The following is a 22,297-nucleotide window of genomic DNA, read 5'->3' as shown; positions in this document are numbered from 1 at the left end:
AGAATTATTAATTCCTTTTCTAAATTCTCAGGATACAGATTCAATTGGTCTAAATCCGAAGCTTTGGCTCTGACAGTGTACTGCCCAGTAACGGCTTTCCAGCCAGGCGCCTTCCAGTGGCCCAAACAGGGCATTAAATATTTGGGCATTTTATTCCCAAAACATTTGTCTGATTTAGAGTTAATTTTGATCCCTTAATAAAAAGGTTTTCGAGCGATGTGGGCAGGTGGGATTCATTACATTTATCTATGATTGGGAAGGTTAATGTTATTAAAATGAATTGTATTCCAAAATTTAACTACCTGTTTCAGTCTCTCCCTGTAGATGTCCCCCTCTCTTATTTCAAGCAATTTGATAGCATAGCGAAGTCCTTCATTTGGAATGGTAAGCGTCCTAGATTACATTTTAATAAGTTACACTGGCCGACTGACAAAGCTGGGCTTGGCCTACCCAAGATTTTGTTTTACTATTATGCATACGGTCTCAGACATTTGGCTCATTGGTCGCTTCCACCTGAGAGAGCCCCTCCCTCGTTTTGTACTGAACAGGAAGTTCTTGCCCCTATTTTGCCATTGCAAAGCCTTTCTATCAAACTAATCGGAGAGGTTAAGTTACACCCCGTTATCTCGCATTTGCACTCGGTAAGGACAAAAGAGTGTTTAAATAGGAAATTTATTTAAATGTTGCCTCAAGGATATGGCTGAACCCTAAATTATGTATTAATAAGTCCCCTTTCTGCTGGTAAGAGTGGACTGTGAGGGGGGTTACTACACTCGGTGACCTATATGAGAGTGGGGTGTTGAAATCTTTTGAAAATTTGTTTCAACGTTTTGGTATTCCCAGATCTCAGTTCTATAGGTATTTACAGCTGCGCCACCTGCTCTGTATTGTTTCTGGGAGTAGCACACACCCCCCTAAAGCAGCAGATACTCTGGAAGAGGTGATTACTGCTTTTGGAAAAGGTCATGAGGCATCAGTGTATTACTCCCTGCTAATTCAGAGTCTGGGGGTCAGAGCTTTAACTTCTATCCATAGATTATGGGAGAAAGATTTAAACTTGGTAAACTTGGAGGAGGGAGTGTGGGATAGGATTCTAAAAACCATCAAGTCTGCATCTAGAGATGCAAGGGTGCGCCTTATGCATTTCAAGATTTTACATAGATTCTATTGGACCCACTCTAGATTGTATAGGCTTGGTTTTAAAGACACACCCACCAGCTGGCAATGCCAATCAGAAGATGCAGAGACCACCCATGTTTTTTGGGAGTGTGTTAAGATCCAAGCATTTTGGTTGAAGGTTCAGAGTTGTATGTGTGACATTTTGGGAACTTAAATTTTACCTTGCCCCAGACTCTGTATTTTGGGTGATGGGGCGGTCATAAATGTGGGGGATAAACACATAAAAAATGTAGTTCTGACCAGTATCATGATTGGTAGATAAATTATTTTAAGGGGATGGAAGTCAGATGGAGCGCCCTCGTTTCCAAAGTGGTGTGCGGAGATTGGGAGGCTGGCAGCTTTCGAGGAAGTGGCAAGTAGAACGTTGGGGTTTGGGGACTTGTTTGTTAGGAAGTGGGGCAATTATTTGGTGTTTTTGGGGGACTCTCAGGGAGGAGATGTGAATAGAGTTTAGTTTAATTATGTGTGTTTATTATATATATATAATAGGTGTTCGTTGGGGGGTCAGGGTTGCGCTGGTGATTGGGGAGGGATATTAGTGTGCGTTAAATGTAAAATGTTGATTCGATGTGTATGTGTTGTGTATTTTTGTATATATATATATATATATATATATATATATAAATTGTTAATTGGAAAATAAGTCTATAGCTCTCAAATATAAAATGCATGCAAAGACAATATCTGCAAAAATGGGGGGAAATTTCCTCTTGGACCCACTTAGAAAATGGAACACGGTAGTGTGGTATACTGGCTATAGCACAGGATTGGTAACTGGTAATCACAGGTTCGAGATCCTGAAATAAGCAAGCTTTCAGTTGAGTATGGCACTTAAAGGAATAGTTTTCCCAAAAATGAAAATTCTCTCATAATTTTCTCACCCTTATGCCATCCAGGATGTGTATGAATTTCTTTTTTCAGCAGAACACAAATGAAGATTTTTAGAAGTATATCTTCGTATATATAAATATCTCAGCTCTTTTGGTCCATTCAATGCAAGTGAATGGGTGCCAAAATTTTGAAGCTCCAAAAATCACTGCATAAAGTAATCCATATGACTCCAGTGGTTAAATCAATGTCTTCAGAAGCAATATGATAGGTATGGATGAGAAATAGATCAATATTTAAGTCCTTTTTTACTATAAATTCTTTACCCTGCTCAGTCAATCTACAGTTAAATTGGCTGTGTCTAGAAGATAATCCCCCAGCAGCCTAAGTCTCACATGAGTCTCATTCGCTGTTACTAAGCTTAGGTTTAGGGTTCAATTTAGTGGTAGGGTTAAGGATAGGGTTAGGTTTAGGGTTTGTGTTTCTGTAGGACTCTAAATAAAAACAATAAACACAGTGTGTGAACATTCAATGCGGCTCTCACAAGACTTTAGGAAACTGGGGGGTTACCTTCTAAATACGACCACTTTAACATTTACATTCTTCTTGTGTTTTTGGTGATTCACATTCTTCATGCATATACTCCCAACTGGTCAGGGAGAAGAATTTCTAGCAAAAAATTGACATAAATATTCATCTGTTTCTCACCTACACCTATCATATCACATCTGGAGATATGGATTTAACCTCTAAAATCATATAGATTACTGTTATGCTACCTTTATGTGCTTTTTGGAGTGTTACAATTTTGGCACACTTTCACTTGCATTGTGAGGACCTACACAGATATTCTTATAAAAATCTTAATTTGTGTTCTGCAGAAGAAAGTCCTACACATCTGGGATGGCATGAGGGTGAGTAAATTTAATTTTTGGGTGAACTATTCCTTTTAAGTAATAGTTCTTCCAAACATGAAAATTCTGCCATGTTTATACCAACCTGTTTGCTGTTATTTTTTTGGTGGAACACACAAGGAGAAATTCTCAAGAATGTAGCCTACATGGTTCACAGTGACCAGGTTGTAATAATGAAAGGTTAAGTGTTTTGGAACAGACCTAAATGTAAGTTATTCTGAAGCTAACATATGACTTCAGAAGAATTGGAAAATAACATATGAGTCGTATGGATTACTATTATGGTGCTATAAATTGTTGTTGTTTGTGTTGTTTTGTAGCAGCTTGACAGAGTGGTCACTATGAATTGTTGTTGTATGGAAAAGAGGAGTTTGTACATTCTTTAAAAGGTCTCTTTTTGTGTTTCACCAAAAAAATATAACAATGTGCAGGTTTGGAACGATGTAAAGGAATTTTTATTTTTTGAATGAACTATTGTTTTAACCTCAAATTACTCCAGGGTGACTGTCCCTTTTACTTAGGGGGTACTAAATAAAATGTCAGCTACTAAATCACTAGTTACTATAGTAGCTAGATGTTTTATTTTTCCTTCTTGTGTAAATGATGTCACTTAAGCAAGGAGATTTAGGATTCATGGCAAGCCTCCCATTCCCTTCAGAGCTCTTCACCCTACTTGAAGTAGCTTTTCCATTTTTATGTAAGAGCCTGAGTCAGCTGTTCTGCTGCACTGCAAGTGTGCCCTTTACTACTCTGTACTCTTGCCTCTAAGGAGGACAATGAATGTTTAATGCCAAGACTGTTCAAGACATTATTTGGTAAAAAGATGTGCTTTGAAAACATTTTGCTTTGCCCCAAAATAGTCACACTTTTCTCTTTATTTTAAAATTGATGAAAATTATGAGAAACAGAGGTGAAAGGGACTGTATAACATTTGTTGTTGCTGCTACATGGTGTCATAAATTTAAATGTTAAGTTGTCAAAAAAAAAAAATTAAAAAAAAAAAAAAAAAAGTTAAATAAAGGGTGCAATAGCTTACTAAACGCCTAGAATCGAAAATGACGTTTGGATAGACGCCATAACTTGTGACCGCACTACGCATGCGCGACTCACAGACACAGCATAAACAAAGCAAAGCCCCTGTTTCCCCGACCGCAGAAGACCATTCATAGCTTTCTTTTAACATGCATTTACTTTTGCAGCGTTCTCTTCTTTCGTGACATTAATAACTTTGTATTCCGTCGCGTTTGCTCTCTCTCAAACTAAGTATGTTCTTGATTTGACACCTAGCCTATATAACCTACATTAGCATGCGCGCTAGCATGCGAGCTCCAAACTTGAAGAAGAAAGTCTGTTCAACAAATTCATAAAGCCATACCTGACACTTTCATGCTCTGTTCCCTTCCCGGTAGAGCTTCCTCCGGAGATGGCATTTGCACCTTGGAAGACATATCTCCCATTCTGTTTTGGATAAAATGACGCCAAATCAAACGCACGGGAGTCCGCGCAACCATAGATACAAACACACAGCACGAGCCTCACTTGTGTAACTACAAGAGGTTACACAAGCGCGCGCCGGGTTACCTAACCGCTATTTTTTTTTTTTTTTTTATATAATAATTGTAAATAAGTAAGCATGCTTTACAAATGGACTAGAGTGTTGGGTCAGGAGTTTGTGCAAACCTTTGCTCTGAGTGATTCAGAAATGGTGTTCATAACCAGTGAAATAAATGGTCGGACAAGCTTATTTATTTTATTATTGATTTAGTAATAAAATATCAACATTATAATTAAAAAATATATAAAACAATAAATTTTGTGTTTGTTTATTTATTCAGTGTATACAGTATATTTGGGGCATTTAAGCCTACTTTATTTTATTGGCTGTTTATGTACGCTTGCATTCGTTTCAGGATATTTCTGATCTCGTAGGCTATTATGTGCAATATAAGTATTAGTATAAGTAATATAAAAGTATTCTATTAGTATTGGGGGAAAAATCATAATTTTGTTTAAATAATAATAATAATAACAATGTGGCCGTCAGTAAAATTGAACCCAATTATTACATCACTAAGGCTGGAAATGTCTTTAAAGTTCCTTAAAAGCAATACCATAACAAAACAATACAATAACTGTTTCAAATAAATATACCTTGTCAAATAGTCCAACATCACAGGCAAACATTTTAATCGTGAGAAGACATGTCTTTGTTTAATAAAATTATATTATCGAGTCTTGGGAGGTGTTGGTTGTCTGTGAGCACTCTTGAGACTGTCTTTATGTCGTCAGCATAGGGGTGGATTGAAAAGCTTTACCATCTGGAGTTCACTGCGTGTCGAATGTGTTTGTTTGAGGCACGCGTGCGGCAGACGACAGTCCTCTAAACTGCAACAAGAGAGGAACAGGATACCTCTGCTGACCTTAAAGCAAGTGCACGGACTGATCTAACCCACACAATACATGCAATAAACGGGATACTGTAGATAAAGTAATTGTTGATTTATTTAACGAGGATAGATAGATAGATAGATAGATAGATAGATAGCTTTATTTGTAATGCGACAGCAGTCACTATTTTAGAGAAATACTTTTATTAAATGACATGGGGGACTGTTTCTGGGTTAGCCTACTACTCACTCCATACTGTTTACATCACTAAACAAATGAGAACTGTCAATGATTTCGAGTCGGCAGAAACGTTTTCACGTAACAATAAAATAAGGCAAGGATAAAGATAAATAAGTGTTCGACAATAAATCAGTGCGGCATGAGCGTGCATGGGGGTGGGATTCAACGCACAGATGACAGGCCATATGGAGTCGGCCTTCATTTTTGGACACAATTTTATGAACTTATACTTTCTGTAGGTTTATTATTGTACTAAAAAATATTTATGCAAGTGCCATCTTTTAAGTCGAATTGTTCCAAATCAATCATGGCACATATGAGGCCTTATTTCGTTAAGGTGCTTTATAGTTTATGTACCATTATGCATTTCATGGTAGCATTGATTTATTGTGCTTATTGAGTCTTATAAAATGTCTAATCTTCCACTGTGTATTGCTTTTAGATGTTATTCAATTGTAAATATAAGCCAGTTTGAGAAGCTATACTAAGTTCTAAGTCGTGCACTGAAATTGCATATTGACTTGAGCATCAAGAATAGAAAATATGAAACAGAAAGAGGAATAAAAAGAGAGAAAACAAGTGCATTGTTTGGGAAATCGTGACGACTCTATATGCATTTGTCAAATAAAACAGAAGTGTGCAGCAAGCAAACTACAGGATCTATTTTCCGTTATTTTCCAAATGACGATTTATTTAGTAAACCGACAGATGCCACCTCTTTCCAGCAGAGTATAATCCTCTCTGAAGGGAAGGGAACAGGGGAGCAAGACGGAGAGCTTCAGTGTCTGTGATAAACTGGGCTGCTCTCCTCCTCTCAGTCAGATCGCGCTCAGCATCACACCATTTCACATGATGACCGACTCAGCTTACAAGCACCGAAACCTCACGCTCTGGCTATTCGCTTCTAACATGCATTTTTCTTTCTTTTTAAGTTAATCTTGAAGGACATTTTGTGATGCAACACTGTAAACGGAAATGATTTATGTTACATCCAGTAGCATCAAGGTGCCTCGTGCGCAAAAGCGTGCGGACGATACAGAACATTTGATGGTTTTGGAAGGACGCACTTCAGCACTGGACATTTCCCCAAACTGGATATGGACAATTATTATCTCGGGGGATAAAACCATATTATTTATTTCCTGCTTCGCAAGGTGTACTATTTGTGTAAGTTTTGATAAAATCGATATTCCATGTTTGGTCAATGATTTCACAGATTCGTTAACATGTCAACAAACTGCGTCTATTTTACTAAAAACAATTTTTTGTAAATGCATGTTTCATTTTTACTTCTTAAAGCTCATAAAGCAGTCGACTGTAAATGCATTAAAGTGCCACTGTTTTAAATTATGTCGGGCTATATTAATAGGTTCTTGATTTTCAGACTGTATGGAGGTCAGGATGCTTGAATCCATCGCCTAATTAAAATCCAATTTGCGGAGACCCGTTTTCTTTTCTGTACGGTGCAAGGTGGGCTTTGACAAATGGTCCCCTCCACTTTTTACCCAATATTTAGTTTACCCCCTCCCGATGCAGGTGCTTTCAACTGCTGTCACATTCTAACATACCACTCGCCCGACCCCCCACATACGTCGGCAGTGTATCCGGGTTAGTCCAGCAGTTTTCCCCCTTCTTTCTTACCTCTGCTGCATTTTCGCATGAGCTGTGGCATTAGCATTTCAGCGTATGCGAGACTTGACAAAGCTGGTGAGGAGCCAGATGGGCCCTCTACTATTTTTTTTTTTTTTTTTTTTTTTTTGTTATCTCATGGGAGTTGAGCAAGGGACCAACTGCAGCAAGCCATTGAGAGCTTTCTTTTTATTGCTATCACTCGGGCCTTATGTTGCGCCAACACATGATGGGGAGATGCGCACCGTCCTGGAAACAATGCGCTCGTGCCATTAAAAAGCTTTCGAAAAATAGGTAATGTAATAAATGGGAACGCTTGCATTTATTTACTATACTGTGAATTGTTTTTTTTTTTTTTTTTTTTTTTTTTTTTTTTTTTTAAAGCTCGAAAATGCTTTAAGGATGAATGATGCACTGTGTAATGTTGGATGCTGATGCTACAGCGGTCGAGGGAGGACGTAGACATGTGCAGCATCGTAACTGCCATAGCCTATAGCTATGCGATTCTGAATATTGTGGTTGAAAATAGGCCTGCTTCTCTTCGTGTTCACAGCGGACCTTGATTTAAATGTCCATACAATTAAGGCACGCGGTGAATGCCAAGAGAGATGGCAAATATCGTCAATGACTGTTTTCATTCGAGCACACCGCAGATAGTCGGTGTCCGTTTCGTATTTTTCTTTCGTTTTTATAAACGGCTTTTAAGAGCGTGATGGTGTGAAGGCGAACAGACGCATTAATGCGGCCAAACTGATCTGTAATATTTGCATCAATGAATGCATTCTTTCATAATTTTGTGTTGCGCAAAAGTGGGATATCATTGAACATTATGAAGTGTCATTATGAACATATGAACTTTGAGGTCTGATTAAATGGTAGAACATGCTATCTACGGTCGTGTTTAGTCTATTTAGACAACAGTTTTTTAAAATTGTGCAAAAACAAGGTAGGGCCTATAGAAATGCCATGTAGTCTTTGCAGATCCGTATGAATGAAGAATGAAGAAAAATGCGGACAAAAAGTTGTAAGGCCTACAATGACCTAAAACCAAAATAAACACCTCGAAGCCTTCTTGAATTTCTGCAGACACGGTTCGTAATGAAACAAAGTCAGTGAGAGCAGTGGCTTCTCAAAGTCACACTTGTAATGTGTACTGATTGTAAGGGCACAGAAAATGTTCAGCATGTTTCTGGCTACATGTACATGTACGTTTGCAATGTATAAACGATTCTAAAAATACTGTATACAGTTTTAGGTTGTCAATAAAGCACATATCCAAGAAGAAGACATTAATTTATTTTTATTTTTCAAGCAATATTTGCTCTTCATAATTCCATCTATATCGACAGAATAGGCAACTTTAATATATTTATAACGTGTTAGTTCTGTTTTTGTATAAATTAAAACTGAACCTGTCATCTTACATCTGTGTATACACTTTCACACAAAATATGGGTGTTGTTGATGAAGTTTAGTTATTAGGTTGCAGGCCTCGAGCACGGATAAGCCATTTAGAGACATAAAGTGAACAACTTTCACGTTCTAAACGCATTTTAAGCGATACTTGATAGAAATTATCTAAATGAATTTGACCTGAAACAGATATTCTACCATAAGACACATTTAAACTAACATTTTGTACACTAATATAGCCTACTACTCTAACATGCAGAAATAACACACTTCCATTCAGGCTCTATATTCCGGTATAAGATGATAGAAACGCATTTCAAGCGCATCCTCATGCCATGAGCATTTGTCTCACTGTTTTTGTACATCCATATCAATGTTTTACATCATCCGTCTATTCCTAACCTATTCAGTAACTGTGGGTCTGTTTTTCAAGGTCATTTATCTTCAGCTAAAATAATTTATCTTTTGCTGTTGGAAATGTGGGCCTACAGGCATCTGCCAAATCGCGACTGAAACAAAACAGATTATATTCGTCAAAACAAAGATACAGATTGTTGCGTCATAATAAAAGGAATTTAAAAGACTCATCTTCTGGACCAGTCGAATCGTTTTCGTCCACAGTGATTTAATGTTGCTCGCCAACAAACTACTAATTAACGTTATTTGTTGATACTAGTTTGAAGATCAATTTTTACGGCTTAGGCTGTCATTTTAATTTGAAACGTTTCGACACACACCTAACCCTAACCCTAAAGCGTATAGTTTGGTTGACATATAGCGTCACATAGCCTTCTAATGGAAGTGAATGATGTACAAAGACACTAAAATGATCAAGAAGGTTGCAGAAGTAAAAAAAAAAAAAAAAAAAAAAAGGCGAAATACGAAGAACGCCGATTTTTTTTCGCCTTCTAGCAACAGGCCTTTACTGAGACGCGAATGCGTATCGCTATATTCCTTAAAGTATAGGCTATTTAAGGCCACTGCATAACGTCAGATCGGATTAGGTGTAGCCTACATTAGCATATTTCATCAAAATAATATTTAGGTCGCAGATTAAATTCAGCTGCCCTTATTCAATCAGCGAGTTGGTATTTTTAGTAAATGTTGATTCTTGAAGGACGCGGGGGCACAAAGTGAGAGTAGTGTGGCAGAGAAGTATGTCATTTAAATGGGATTTGCATGGGGGCGTTTTAATGAAACGTTATTGGATTAGAAAAGGATCATCTATAAAATTAGAAGCGTCGAACATATTACGCAGCAATGATGTTCGAAAATATGGACAGTTATGATCACATACATTACAATGTGATGTTAATTGTTATTTTTGTATTAGATGAGCTAACTGTCAGTTACACATAAGGCTACTATCTAAATTTAAGACAGTTGAATCTTTTTTATTGTATTAAATTCATTTGTAATGAGAGTGAGAAAACGACTTCCAGCGCAAGCAGTCAGTGCAATGATCCAGTTATATAACAGCGAAAGCTTGAAATCAAAACCACCCACAAGTTCACTACTTCGATGCAAAATTGCGGCATAAAAATTCAAATATTCACACTATAAGGATGCTCAGTAATTTAATGTGCTTTATGGAACAAGGGAAATAAAGTGGATGTAAGAGTATTATGGGATGTAAGAGCTGAAATTTTACAGTGTTCTTTTTTTCATATTCCTTTTTTTATTTTACTTAATATTGTTTTATTGGCACCTTATTTTAATTCAATTTTTATTTTTATTTGTTACTGCTTATTGATATTCTCTCTTTTTCGTGTCATTGCTCGTTCTGTGTATTGATGCTTTATTGTATGTACACACAATCATGCCAATAAAGTACTTTGAAATTGAAAATTGAAATTGAGAAAGAGTCCTCTCTCACACACAACATATTGTGGTCTCCGAAAGGTGGCGTCGTAAGACAAATAAATATAAGGCCTCATGAATTGCCTTCTCACCATTAGCCTTTAAGAAATAAATGCACTTGTACACATGGTACTGAGAAGATATTTATGATTATTCAGTTATCTACTATTGGAAATATGAAGCAGCCTGAGAATGGGCTAATAGCCTTCAGAAAGGCTATACAAATGTGATATATTTTCAACACCTAATTGTAGGCCTTGTTGTCATATCTAATAGAACAATAATTCTGTTCTTCATAAAATATGAACATAATGTTTGATTTTTATTTCTGTTGAATATGTCTTTGAAATTTGTCCCAAAGGTAATGCAAACTTTAACAAAAGCACTGACAATCTTTATGAAATGTTTGTATTTTATTTTATGCTTAAGTATAAAAATATCCAACTCATATAAGAAATAGTGGAATATGTACTGTATAATATAGTTAAAACACTCACAACACGACCTGCAGGCACTGACTTTATGATACATATGGATATTCAGTTAGATTTACAAGACAACTAAAGGATGATGAGCATGATGTGGACAGTGCCTTTGAAAAAAGAAACAACAGAATGAAAAAAACTGATTAAATGTGTAAGCAGAACAGCTGTGAGGCGAGGAAGTGAAGAGCAGGATTACGACAGATAGAGAAATAGATATTGTGCACCTTCCTCGATCTCAGTGGAAGGAGAATCCAGCTGACGGGAGGCCTCCACACCACTGTGTGATAAATTTCAGCACATTCTGACATTCTGGACTGTGAGTGGTCTAAAAAGTGAAACAAAAACAACCAATCACGATCAAAGCATCGCAGGCGACCCCAGGCATGATCTACAGGAAAAATGGTAAATTAATGCGAAAACTGCAAATGCCCACAAGAGGATTATACAAAAACCTACACTTGATGATGAAATGCACCGAAAGAGAGGATTTATATTTAGTTCAACAAAACACACACTAATAAATTCAGTTCTGAGTGTTAACTTGTGATCAATAGTGCAGATTAATTATTAATCAAATATGTTTTACGGTGATAAAGGCAAATAGTGAAGGCTCAGAGGTAACAAAGACTAACTTGAACCTTTGTAGCCATCAGGAATTTATTCCAGTCATCTTTGTTTGCTGCCATTCCTGGTCTTTTGAACTCACTTTTGTTGTGCAGGACAGGGTACCCTGAGTTCCAAATAAAACAAAGATTATACTCTTAAAGGAGCCAGTTCACAAACACATGAACATACATGGGTAGCTGACACATAACATGTCCATATTTTAAATGACATGATATGAAAATATAAGGGAAAGTGTATATTTTTAAGGTCACCATTTTTAGACTTTTTTGACTTTACTAGTTCATTATAAATGGTCCTGTGGTGTGACAATTGCATATTTAAAAATACAACTATTCCAGTTAATCTTTCAAATAAAGAGATACTTTACCCAAAAATTAAAATTCTGTCATAATTTATTCACCTTTATGTTGTTCCAAACTCATATGACATTCTTCTTGTGGAACACAAAAGATGATGTGAAGCAGTATGTTGGTCTCAGTCACCATTCACTACAATTGTATCTTTTTTCCATACAATGAAAGTGAATGGTGACTGAAACCAACATACTGCCTAGCACTATCTTTTGTATTCCATGGAAGAAAGAAATGATGACAGAATTGTAATTTTTGTGTGAACTATCCTTTTAATATGAGGTCAAGTTTAAAATCGTTTTAGATGAAGTATATAATATCACACCGCAGGAAAGATCAATGTAACAAAGTTTAGTGGAAAGGAGGAGGCAAGAACCGGCTTGACAATATAAATAATCTTTTAATAAAACAAAAAGACACAAACATAAACACATGCAGGGCAGCTGCCCGTAACTCTCTCTCTCTCTTGAACTGCCGCCTCCGGTCGCCTTTATCCCTCTGGAGGGCTTGATTAGCCTGATTAGGGGCCGGGTGTGCAGCATCACAACCCAGCCACACCCTCCTCCCTCCCACACTCCTCCCTCCTACACTCCTCCCTCCTTTCCTTCAGGCCGGGGAGCCCCCGGCATGACGTACATCATGTGGGGGGGGAGGGGGGGCCGTGCCCGCGTGCTGGCAGGTCATCCCCGCCTCTTCGGACCTGGGAGGGTGACAAGGGGAGGGAAAAAACAACAACAACAAAAAAACGAGAGGGAAAGGCCAACATGGAGCGACAGCGGGAGAGAGAGAGGATAAAAAAACGTACTCACTGGTTCTCCGATATGCCGTAGCCTGGTCCTTGGCCACTCCTCCACCCTCTAGTGGACGACAGCCACACCTCCCCGGGCAGATTGGAGGCAGTCCTCCAGCCCCTGGCGGACGGAATGCCCCACCGCGTTTTCGGTGGACGGTAGGGGTCTCCCCCACCCCTGGCAGCGGTTCTCCCGCTCCAGGCGGTCGGACAGGAGCCCCTCCCTGCTCGCAGTCGGCGGTCCTCTCTTGACCCCGCCGCGTTTTAGCGGCCGGTAGGGGTCTCCATCGCCCCTGGCAGCGGCCCTGACTGCTCCAGGCAGTCGACTAGGAGCCCCTCCTCCCCTTGCGGTCGGCGGCCGTTCCTCCGATCTTAGGCGGCCTGGCTCCTTCGTCCCCTGGCGGATGGCCGCGGCTGCTCCGTTGAGGTGGATGGTAGTGGCGAGGACTCTACTACGGCGCATCCCTCCTCCCTCCCGGATTTCGGCACCAGTGTAACAAAGTTAAATGGAAAGGAGGAGGTGAGAACCGGCTTGCCAATATAAATAATCTTTTAATAAAACAAAAAGACACAAACATTAACACATGCAGGGCAGCTGCCTGTAACTCTCTCTCTCTCGAACTGCTGCCTCTGGTCGCCTTTATCCCTCTCCAGGGCTTTATTAGCTTGATTAGAGGCCGGGTGTGCAGCATCATGACCCGGCCCCACCCTCCTCCCTTCCACAATCAACTTCCTAAAATGATTTTATGTATAAAATCTGAAAGGAAAACTAAAGGAAATACTTCTTTGCAACTCTCAAACTCATCACAATAGGAAAAAAAAGCTAGTTGTTAATAATAAGTGGGCATTAATTCAAGTCTGTAACCACAGCACTGGAGAGTCTTTGTGCAGGCTGTCTCACCTGTTATGATGCAAGGTAGGGACCGGATGCCTGTGCCGGTAGCCACTAGGGAGGCCTCATATGTGCCCCTCTCATCCTTAGGAAGCACCTGCTCCACACGCTGGTCCATGGACACAGTCAGAACCCATTCCCTAATCTCCTCCCTCTTCTCTACCTGAAACACAGCCAAAAAGAAAGGCTTAACTCAAAAAGATACCAATAATATACATGAGAGTTGGTTCAGCGTTTGTGGCAAAGGCTTACTGTGACATGTAGTTCTGAAGGTACAGGGACCTCAAATGGAATATCAGTTTCTTGGAAATCTGTGTGATCCAAAGCATCCAATGTGCCTTCGTCAATGCCCTGCAAAATGAGGAGAAAATACAGAAATAAAAACAAAAGAATTCAAAAAAGTAAAGCAGATTATATAAAGCAGACTATATGGTATATAAATAGGGTACAACTGGGTTAGAGGCCCCACAGGGTAAAAGGCTTCTTTGATTTTAATTTTCTCCCAAAACACTAAATAGCAACAAAACTACCACAGCACTTTCCTAAACACCTGTTTGTCACTATGCACTGCACAATTTTCCTGATCCATGTAATCTTTGTGTGTGGTGTCTAAAGGTTGATTTTGAGGCAATTTGATCTATTTTTTTAATATATATTTTTTTAATTTTGCTAATTTCTGTAGTTAATGAAAATCCCTGAAATCAACACATTAATTTGAGATAAAATACTTAGTTATCATTTTCAGTTTTGTTCAAGGTTATTAAATCAAAAGTTTTTTAATAACTGTCCAGTAAGTGAAAGGATGGTATTTGGGGTAAAAAGCCTCCCTGTTGCAGGGGCTAAAGGCCCCCACAAAACACATTGTTGTGGGGCGAATACAGTTGTTCTGATAAATGTTCAAAGTGGGCTCACATTGCGTCATCCAATTGCAGTGGAGATAAATTTGTTCATAGAATACTTGAGATGTTATGAAATGCCAAATGTGACTGAAATTAACAGGAAATTGTGCACCCTTTTCTGAATTAGTCATTTTGAGTAAGCATCATTTTAATTTGTTACTCAAAAAAAGCATCTTGATGTCTCAAATTTACTTCCATTAGTTGACAAATTTCGCACTATAACTATTTCCACTATGTCTACACAATATCACTTTTAACCCCCTAGAGGCCTTGGTAAAAGGCTCCCTCGCCACCTTTTTTTAAAAACAGAATTTTAATAAAAACAATCTTCTGTTATTATTTCTTTCACACAAATTATGTTGCTCCATCAATTTTTAATAAAAATATGTCAATTTAAATCTTGATACATTTTGTGACCAGAAAAAGTTGTGCCTTTGTACCCTACTAAAGACTAATTAGACGAACAAAACACAGAAAAAGAAAATAAACATAATAAATGGCAGAAAAGTTTATTATTATTAATGGTAACAAACATATGTTTAGTGAACCTTTTCAAGGTTGCAAGTGTGTAATATTTGCACAACTAACTTCACCAAACTGCAAAAATAATGATTGTTTTCAAACAGGTTTCCTGAACACGCCTCCATCTCTCATTGTTCAGCCAAACAGATAATACCGCCCCAAACTCTTGCCATTGGTTGAGCCAATATTGCTTTGTCAGGCTGTTTGAGACTCTTAAACAAACAGAGCAATGTTCGAAAAGCACCGCAGAGCCACATTGTTTACACTTTTTGGGAAAATCAACCTACAAATGTGTGACTTACTGTATCGTTGTCTCTGCATATTAAGTTGGGATATAAGAAAGTATTTCATAAAAACAAAGTATATTTCATACTAACTATGATGCTAGTGGCTAAACAGATGGTTTGCATTTCCTACACAGCCTAAAGTCGAATTTGAAACATACTCATCAAAAGCAGACACAAGCAGAAGTTTTTTACTTACATCAGCCAAATCCTAGAAGCGATTGAGGAAAATAAAAGCCATGTTCTCCCAACCAACAGCCTGCATGAGAAATATTCATCAGTAACAGGCAAAGCTGAAACAACTGACTATTTAATAAATTAAAAATGAAAAGTTTAAGAAACATTTACAAAGAACTCATCATATTGCCTCTTCATTTTCAGAATGAGGCAACTGAAACTGCTTTGTGAATCACATTATTCACACTCTTATTGGAACAAACAGAAGAGAATTAAGCCAATTTCCCAGGGCTCTTAGCTGCCCTCCTGTTCTCTGTCTCACATGAATGGTTAAAGTGGGTATGTGAGTGTGTGTTGGGTTTACCTTGGCAGTCAGGCCAGCTTCATAAAAGGCCTTGTCAGCAGGAATTAGCTCTGTGTGCCTCAGAAGAGAGATGGACAGCTTGGCAGCCACAGAACTCTGTTGACAAGTAAAGACTTATGCAAATTCACAGTGACACAGATAACTTGTATACAATATGAAACAGCATTCAAAACACATTTAACTTCTGTATTGTGACATACATTGACCCTAAAAAGTATTGGGACCCTTAAATCAGAATGTATAAAAGTTATCTTTCTTGAAAATAAATGCCACATGGTTTGATATTTTGCTATCAAATGTAATTACATTTCTATAATGATTATTTTTAGTGTGACTTTAGTGTCCAAATACTCTTTGGGGACATCATACTTCTGAATGAAACAGACTATTCTTCAGAAAATAATGTAGTAGACTTTTATCCATCAAAATTGATGTAATTGGATTGTGAAAAGTAGGCTTCAGTATTATCGGTTACTATTTTTTCCTGCCCCTTCGGCATTGGTTACATCAACAGAAAAAGACTGTGTAGGAATCATGCACAATAAGACCAAGAACATTTATTAAGAAAGTAAACAGGGTCGATTTTGATTTCGGGTTGACGTTAAACATATAAAACATCAAGGACATTGTGTTGCTCTAGAATGTAGCTAACTTTATATGATAGTTTCTGTTGTTTGCATTTAATAAGGATCTGCTGTGAAGTATATACACACCAGCTGGTCAATGCCTTTGGCTGCTGAGCGGGTGGCGTAATAGTGAGCAACCAGCAGCATCTGCTCAAACTCCTCGTGGGCTGGAGAATTAGCCTCTGAAGACTTGGTCAAGTTCTCACGCTGGATACCACAGAGATAAGATTCCGTATATAAACCACTCCCGCCTGTATTTACACCCAATACTGTTTAAATAGCGTTTCACCCTGGAGTTAGTGACCGTAGAAAACAAGAGCTCACAAGCAGCAGAAGAACGTCACTCAGATCGGCCCACATCCGATAAGCTTCCGCACAATCCCTGTCCCTTAGGCTCACCAATTCCAGGAACATTCGCTTGTAGATGTTGAAGTTCTGCAGAAAAGGAGGGAAGATGTTGTGGAGGAAAGCTAAAATTATCTTTCGTTAAATGGGACATATCATGGAAACTAGAATTTTGATAGATATTTGGGAATAAAATAGTTCAAATACCACAACTAGTAGAGCACGGCGCTTGCAATGGCTAGGATATGGGTTTGATTCCCAGGGAATGCATGTACTGGTAAAAATTTATAAATGCACTGTACTTCTCTTTAGTCTCATTTGCATTTTGAAGCTATCCGAAATACTAGTTAACCTGTTTTTTTATTTATTTATTTATTTATTTATTTTACTTTTCCTCATTTAGGGTCATGAACATCCGTGCCAAGTGTGGACACACCGATTTGTTGTGGAATGCATGTACATAATTTCTATTTTACCCACACACTTTCATGTTCAAAGGCATCTGCATGGACCCAAAACAAAATAATTTCTTTGATATAGGTTATGTTGGTTTCTCACTACCCTCTGAAGGTCAAAAAGGAGCTTTTACACACTTTTTGTCAGTAACAGACTTTGTCAGACACAGATGATAAACATGAGCTCTCATTTGCATTTTTGAGCTGTCTGAAATACTGGTTAATCAATTTTGTTCTCCTTGAAATTTGTTACCTCTTATTTATAGTTTCCCTCTATAAATACAGTTTATATATGTTCTCATATTTCTTTTTCTTTTCATAAAGTCATAAAAATTAAAGGCTTGCTCTTTTAACCTGGTTCATTGCTGTTTTGATTGTATCTAAACTGTGTGGGTCAATTTGTCTTTAACATAATATATGTAATTTTGTTTCCAATAAAATGAGGGTAAACATAGTTTAAATTTCATACTGTATGTTCTCATATTTCTCTCTTTTATTTTCTTTCTTTTTTTTCAGTCTGTGACAGGCCAAAATAAGTGTTTTCAGTTTTTACCTGATTCTGTGCTGTTTTTCATAGTGTGATTTTTGGTGAAGTGCATTGAACCCAATTAGGGTCAATTTGACCCCTACCATTTTTGTTACATAATATGAGGGTTAAATGTAATTCTTCTACTGAAACCCTCAGAGAGAGGGTTGAAAATTGTTATGTTACACTAAATTACAACTGTTTTGGTGCTAGAATCCTTGAGTAACATTGTAAGTGTTGCAACAAAAGTGTAGAATAAGTCCCCTTCAATACACGGACGGCACTTTCTGTTTGTACCTGTGAATAAGCTGGCACACCATGCTAGGCGTACAGATTGAGCACTTTCTCTGCCTCACCCTCTTTGATCAGATGAGTGGCGTAAAGGGCGATGTACTTGTGCAGGACTTCAAAATTCTGTTGGAGAAGGCAGATTGTTGGTGAATATGCTGTAATGCCTCCATACTGACATGTGAAGGGTGAAGAACTGATGAACTGGCACCTGTTTTGAAGCTGTGTCAATGCATTTCTCCCACTGTCCTCTCTCTGCGTACATGTCCAGGGCAGCCATCACATCTACTCCAACCAACTGATTGAAAAATAAAGGTAAACTATTATGAGGCATTAGGATGTGCTTTTTCAATTACACAAAAAGGTTGTCATAGAGTCTGCCAGACAATAAATGCCATATGCAGTATTTGATCTCCACTGAACAAATCTTTAAAATTGACAGATATTGACATTCAGTGTTTATTTGAATGGATAGTCCTGACCCTAAACTCTGATTGGATTAGCTGCGCTTGAATGCAGATAAACACAAACCCATTACTGTACCTTCATTATCAATATGCCAAGTTGCTATGTTACTTGGCAACCGTAAACAGCCTATAGTTAGGCTAATGAACTAGACTATTTTGCAGAAGAAAAGTGTATTCAGATTATTGCGACAATAAGCCACTTGGGGCCGTGCATTAAATTGATTTTCCCATGGCTAAGGGATTTTTGCACACTCCGCTTCACTTAACACACAGCCTCTCATGGCTTATTGCATTAATGTACGATCAAACAGATCATACAAAACACTGTGTTTCCTCTCATTCATACACATGATATTGTATATGATATAGTACATTGTGCATCCTTAATTGGCATCCTAATTTTTTAAACAATGTACAATATTTGTACATTTAACTAGTTTCCTCGTTAACTTTCCGGCTTTCACTTCAGTAAAAAGCCCTGACCTGCATTATTGAGTAACACTGAGTTTAACCAAAGTCTTTCTAGTAGGTCAGTCCACTGTCAGCCATCTTTAGAACACTCTCGGGAGGCTATTTCCAGTCATGCCAGTGGAGCTCCTATCTACTTGAATGGGAAATGACCAAAATCTCCAAAACGGTTGGTCAAGATTACGATCAAAGGACATATTTCAAATCAGCAGTAAAATCTGACAACACTGGTATCATAAATTGTGCTTCTATACCTCAGATTACACTAAAAACGCAATTTCCTCAGCTTGTATAGCTAATGTGCATGCACGTTGTCAAGTTGATTGACAGGCGATGTCTGTATCTAAATGGTGACTTGCTCTTTTACCTGTAAGGTGGAACTTCCTTTCTACATCCGTTGACCATTTGCTGCCGTTGGACTTTCCAATTTCACCCATTCATTTTAATAGAAGTGGCCCATCTCTGCTAAATAATATCTGGTGTAACTACACTGCCAGTGAAGCATTGCAATGAGAGGCAAGCGCTTACATCAGTTTGGTGACTCATATCTGTTATTCTAAATTGAATTGAGGCAATCATCTCCTTTTTTCCCTCCTCACAACAATAACTGAAAACAATGAAGTACCAAAGTGGAGAAGCTGCTGTCTGTGGCACTGTGTTATGCTCAATTAATGCATTCTTTCACCCCAACTACCATTGCTAGGAAATAGATTTTTTTGTTCAAACTTAAAATTCTGACAGCTAGCAGTTCCTAGCAGTGAGTAGCACACATGCTCTGACATATGGAGCCATGATGTTAATGTGGGTACATGAGTTTGAGATGCATCAAGCATCTTTTGCTGATTCTGTTCCTCATCCATATCATTTCCTGTCCTCTATACTACCCTATCAATAAAAAAATAAACTCTAGATAAATAAAATCTGATATAATAAGTTAAACTTACAGAGTCAACTTTGCCTTGGTTTTTCAGATGCTCTTTGTAGCATTTATCAACATATTCTTCTAACCTGTGAAAAAAGAAAAGGCAAATTTACAGCTTTGCCACTTATGTGTAGGCCTGTCACGATAACTACTTTTGTTGGACGATATATTGTCCCAGAAATAATTGCAAAAAATGATTTTATTGTCATTTTATGCCAATGATATAATGATAATATAATTGCATAGTAATGCAAGTACACCCTTTCAAAGAGCAATGAACTTTTAATTCTTAAGAATATTCAGACATTGGAATTGGATTGGAAAAAATTATATCGGGAAGGCCCCTCTCCATCTCCAACTGAGGTTTTTGTTCCCAGCTCGGAAAACTGGATGGGATGGTTATGTTATAGATGAGCTTTTAGGTTAGTTGTATTGCCACTTTTTGTTGCCACTGTTACCGGCACGTTTATGTTAATGGGCTCTCCTCTCTCATTCGCTTAAAGCCAAAATATTCCCACACCGGAGCTGTGGAATGCGGCTTTGAAACCAAGTCCATATGGACTTATTCTTCCAAACTTTCTGGCTGGAATTATGCAGTCGCCGGGAAAAACACCTTTTAAAACACCTATTAGCCTAGAGTAACATGTAATTTTCACCTGTCGCTGTCCGCTCTGTGTGTGTGGAGGAGCTGCCTGAGCCCCGCCTCCGACACAGAGAGCAGACGAGATGACAGAAGCAGCGTGACTGGCTAAAATGTTGCTGACATTCATTCTTATGAAAACAAACATGCATGTAAACACAATGGGCTATTTGAGGTCAGCAAAAATTATTGAGGTCATGTCCATATATTGTATGATAAGTCAATTACGTTATCATCGTGACAGGCCAACTTTTGTGTACAGAATTTCAAAGCAAAAATCTGCATCTTATTCATCAACCACCTGCAATCCAGTTTGACTCCACATTAAATGAGCTGAAATGGCACTGCACACTTTTAAATTAAAGGGATAGTTCACCCAAAAATGTTAATTCTCTCATCATTTACTCGCCATCATTCTGTCTCAAACTCTTTTAAATAAGTCAATTGAGATGCCTGGATCACAGCAGTGTAGCGATGCTGTACATTACCTCAAGTAACATATACCTCAAGTAAGGCATTTTTGACTTAATTCCGAAAGCTATTTTTCCTGCCATAAATAATAGACAGTCAGAGATAAACTGTGAAGGTTATACACAACTCTGAGGTTTGTGCTTTGGTCTTGCTTTGTCGTGCACTTTGTTGGTTGCAATGAGTGATTTTTCTGACAGCGAGAGAGTGTGATTTCACTGCCACCCTCTCACATTGTTGGCTGTAGCGTTGTTAGGGGCGACCGGTCTGCTAAGGGGCTCACCTTGGATCGAGCTCCTTGGCTACTCTCTTGGCTTTGTTCCATTCTTCTCCCTCAGTGAAAGCGTCTATGGCGTTCTTAATGAGGTCCAGGTTGAGGTAGAGCTCGGCAGCCTGAAAAAAAACCATTTTGTACCTCAATAGGTCTACAGCTTGAAGGACGCCAAAGAATAGGCGAAGTCTTTGAGCTTTTTGTGCAGTCACATTTCCTTTGTGTCATACAATAAATATACACTCACACATATGGGCACATAAGCACACTGAAAGCACTATTTCCTCTTAGTGTGGCGCTCTCCAAACACAATACTTTCAAAGGATAAAAAGCTAGTTTTTTGTTTTTAGTATTTCAGCTCAAAATTCTATCTATGAGAAAAACAACAAATGTCAAGGTCAAATGAGGAGTTTAATACTGAAAATTAATCTATAACAGAAAAAAACAAAGATAATATCTAAAGAAAAAATCAACATACCTCGTTGTATTTTCGAAGCTGAATCAGGCGTGGTCCAATAACCTGACTGACATCCACGGCCTTGTCATGAGATAAAAATTTAATGGCCAATTCTGCTGCCTGAAGGACATGAAAATATAAGAAAGCATCTGTAGGAACTGAAGGCGCAACTAAAACGGAAGCTCTTGGAAGAGCATGTAAACATCTTCAAACATACACTGGGTAAGTGAAATAGTTTCCTTGCATAATTTGAATGCAATTGATTTGGAAATGAATGCACTAAATGAACAGATATTTCATGTCAACAGAGTAGCTCTGTAATGGATGCCCACTTACCACGGTCAATTGATATTGAAAATTAGTACATAGCAACGGTATTTTAAATTTAAACTGATTTTGAAAATCTGTATGATGTCCTTTCTTCCATGGAACACAAAAGAGTTATTAGGCAGAATGCTGGCATTAGTCACCATTCACTTTCATTGCATGCTATTTTTTACATACAATGAATGGGAATGGTGAC

At 38.1% G+C, this 22,297-nt stretch overlaps 2 protein-coding genes across 2 annotated transcripts in view; both read right to left on the bottom strand.

The window, feature by feature from the left end:
* Positions 1-4,489, bottom strand: part of msraa (methionine sulfoxide reductase Aa) — a 101,153-nt gene extending 96,664 nt beyond the window's left edge. Inside the window, exon 1 of the mRNA XM_051645319.1 lies at positions 4,297-4,489. Within this exon, the coding sequence (XP_051501279.1) occupies positions 4,297-4,432 (136 nt within the window). The 5' untranslated portion in view covers positions 4,433-4,489. The remainder of the gene's footprint in view (positions 1-4,296) is intronic.
* A 6,351-nt stretch (positions 4,490-10,840) lies between these two features.
* Positions 10,841-22,297, bottom strand: part of LOC127410146 (intraflagellar transport protein 172 homolog) — a 44,596-nt gene continuing 33,139 nt past the window's right edge. The window contains 13 exon segments of the mRNA XM_051645229.1: positions 10,841-11,261; positions 11,575-11,666; positions 13,605-13,758; positions 13,848-13,946; positions 15,500-15,559; positions 15,842-15,937; positions 16,555-16,674; positions 16,792-16,902; positions 18,091-18,207; positions 18,293-18,379; positions 19,961-20,024; positions 21,330-21,439; positions 21,796-21,894. Of these exon segments, the coding sequence (XP_051501189.1) occupies positions 11,172-11,261; positions 11,575-11,666; positions 13,605-13,758; positions 13,848-13,946; positions 15,500-15,559; positions 15,842-15,937; positions 16,555-16,674; positions 16,792-16,902; positions 18,091-18,207; positions 18,293-18,379; positions 19,961-20,024; positions 21,330-21,439; positions 21,796-21,894 (1,299 nt within the window). The 3' untranslated portion in view covers positions 10,841-11,171.

The sequence above is a fragment of the Myxocyprinus asiaticus genome, chromosome 19, assembly GCF_019703515.2.
Source record: "Myxocyprinus asiaticus isolate MX2 ecotype Aquarium Trade chromosome 19, UBuf_Myxa_2, whole genome shotgun sequence".
Classification (NCBI taxonomy): Eukaryota; Metazoa; Chordata; class Actinopteri; order Cypriniformes; family Catostomidae; genus Myxocyprinus; species Myxocyprinus asiaticus.
This window is presented reverse-complemented; position numbering and strand designations above follow the sequence as displayed.